Here is a 1,841-nt window from a genome sequence, read left to right as displayed (position 1 = left end):
ACTCTGTCTCAAAAAAAAAGACATGCTGGGCTCACCCCACACCTTCAGCCCACTGCTAGGCCTCATCCGGTGCTCATTTGGGGACGTTTGGGTAAATGGCCTGGGAGGAAAATGTAGTTTCTACAAGCGTCAAGAGAGCCGACTGATACTTCGGCCTCCTCAGTTCAGTCATGGCGAGCGGAATAAACCCTTAGATACCGAGAAAAGCAAACGGAACCTAAGTTTTAAAATTTTTTAGTAAAGCTCCAGTGTTCTAAGTCTTGCTGGTTGCAGCCTTGGTAAGTCCACAGGGATCCCTGACACAGCCAGTTCAGAAAGGTCACTGCACCCTACACAGGTGACCTCAAGCGCCACTGATCAGCCGGGAGCGAGTCACCACTGGGTCCTTACCAAGGCCCAGGAGCTGCTGGAGCTCCGAGCTCACCCATGACCTTGTGGTCAGCAAGGGGACTCGAGGCCTTTCGGGTAAGAGGGAAGGCCGCCTTGCTTCCCGCTAGGGCCATGGCCACCTCTGCGCGAGTCCCCCTGGCAGCTCTGCCCGCTGGCCCTAAGGCTGCCCCTCCTGAGGGTGCCTGGGGAAGCTCCTGCCACCCAGGAGGGAGTGGCGGCTCAGCAAGGTCCCTGGGTTGACGTCTGAGGGGGTGTTGGTGAGACTTTCTCAGCGGGCGGTGTTGTGAATGGAAGTCTCTCTCCCCATGGACTCTACAGGCAGAAACCACCCCGGGTGTGGGCCCGGAAGGAACCAGGTCAGCAGAGGAGGGTTCCCCATCATCACACACCTGGCACTGGGTGAGCTGGGCACTGTCCTTAAACCACCTGTGTGAGACTCCTGCTCCCACGTAAATAAGACGCTTCCTGGGAGGTTTCCTGCCACTGCCCTCCCTGGGCAGACCTTGCAGAGCCCCACTTGTCCTTTGTGGGTACCCAGGCTGGGGGCAGATGCACAGGGAAAGACTAGGAGGGCAGGTTCGCCTGACCCCAGGTTCTCTGTACAACGAATTCAGGACGCAGCACGTCTCCCCGCCGCGGTCCCCACCTACAGTTTTCCTTCCACGCAGTACCGACGTCGCTGTGGCTTTTGGTTGTGAAATTGCCCAGTCGCCCAGCTATTGATCACAAAAACGTTAGGCACAATGCATTTTTATCCAACTCCTTTCTGTTTACGGATTAAAAATCCAGATGGGATTATGTGACAGAAGGGCCCCAGGTGACAGCGCGCCCCCGCCCCAAGTCTCCCTCAGACGGGGTGGGGGGGGGACCGCCCTGTCGCGGAGGCTTCCGTGCTCCGCTGTCCAGAAGCACCAGGGACCTTCAGCCCCAAGTTTCATCTCAGACCTGCGGCCCCGGGCCCGGGACCCTGCACTCTCGCCCTGCGGTTTCCAGTCGCATTGCTCGCCCCGTTTGCACCAGGGCTGGGCCGGGAGGAGGCTCCCCGCGCCTGTGTCCCGGACAAGGCGCGAACCCGTCCACGGTGCGCAACCGTGTCCCCCCGCGATCGCGTCCGTTCGGTTCTCACGGACACGCGGAGCCTGGTGCGACACGCTCCCCGCCCGCCAGGGCCGTCCACGGAGCGCTCCGCACCGGAGGTGAGATGCAGCCCGGCGCGGGAGGTCACCTTGCGGCGTCCTGGGAGAGACCACTGCGGCCTCTGCACGCAGCACCGCCGCCGGGAGTGGGCGCGCGGGAGACTCGCAGGCCCCGGGGTCCCTCCCGCACCCCCCGGCGGGGCGCCTGCGAGCCCGCGGCCACTGCGGTGTGTCCGGCGGGGCCTAAGGACGCCCGCGAGACGGGGCTGGGCGCGGCCGTCCGGGATGGGTTTGCCCCGCAGCGCAGGGCGTGGG

General features: G+C 63.0%; 1 protein-coding gene across 1 annotated transcript in view; it reads right to left on the bottom strand.

The window, feature by feature from the left end:
• Positions 1-503, bottom strand: part of FANCA (Fanconi anemia, complementation group A) — a 75,292-nt gene extending 74,789 nt beyond the window's left edge. Inside the window, exon 1 of the mRNA XM_012657159.1 lies at positions 425-503. Coding sequence (XP_012512613.1) covers positions 425-503 — 79 coding nt within the window. The remainder of the gene's footprint in view (positions 1-424) is intronic.
• Positions 504-1,841: the final 1,338 nt, after the last annotated feature.

The sequence above is a fragment of the Propithecus coquereli genome, unplaced genomic scaffold (assembly GCF_000956105.1).
Source record: "Propithecus coquereli isolate 6110/MARCELLA unplaced genomic scaffold, Pcoq_1.0 Scaffold531, whole genome shotgun sequence".
NCBI lineage: Eukaryota > Metazoa > Chordata > Mammalia > Primates > Indriidae > Propithecus > Propithecus coquereli.
The sequence above is the reverse complement of the archived record's forward strand: the minus strand, read 5'-3'. Positions and strand labels throughout refer to the sequence as shown.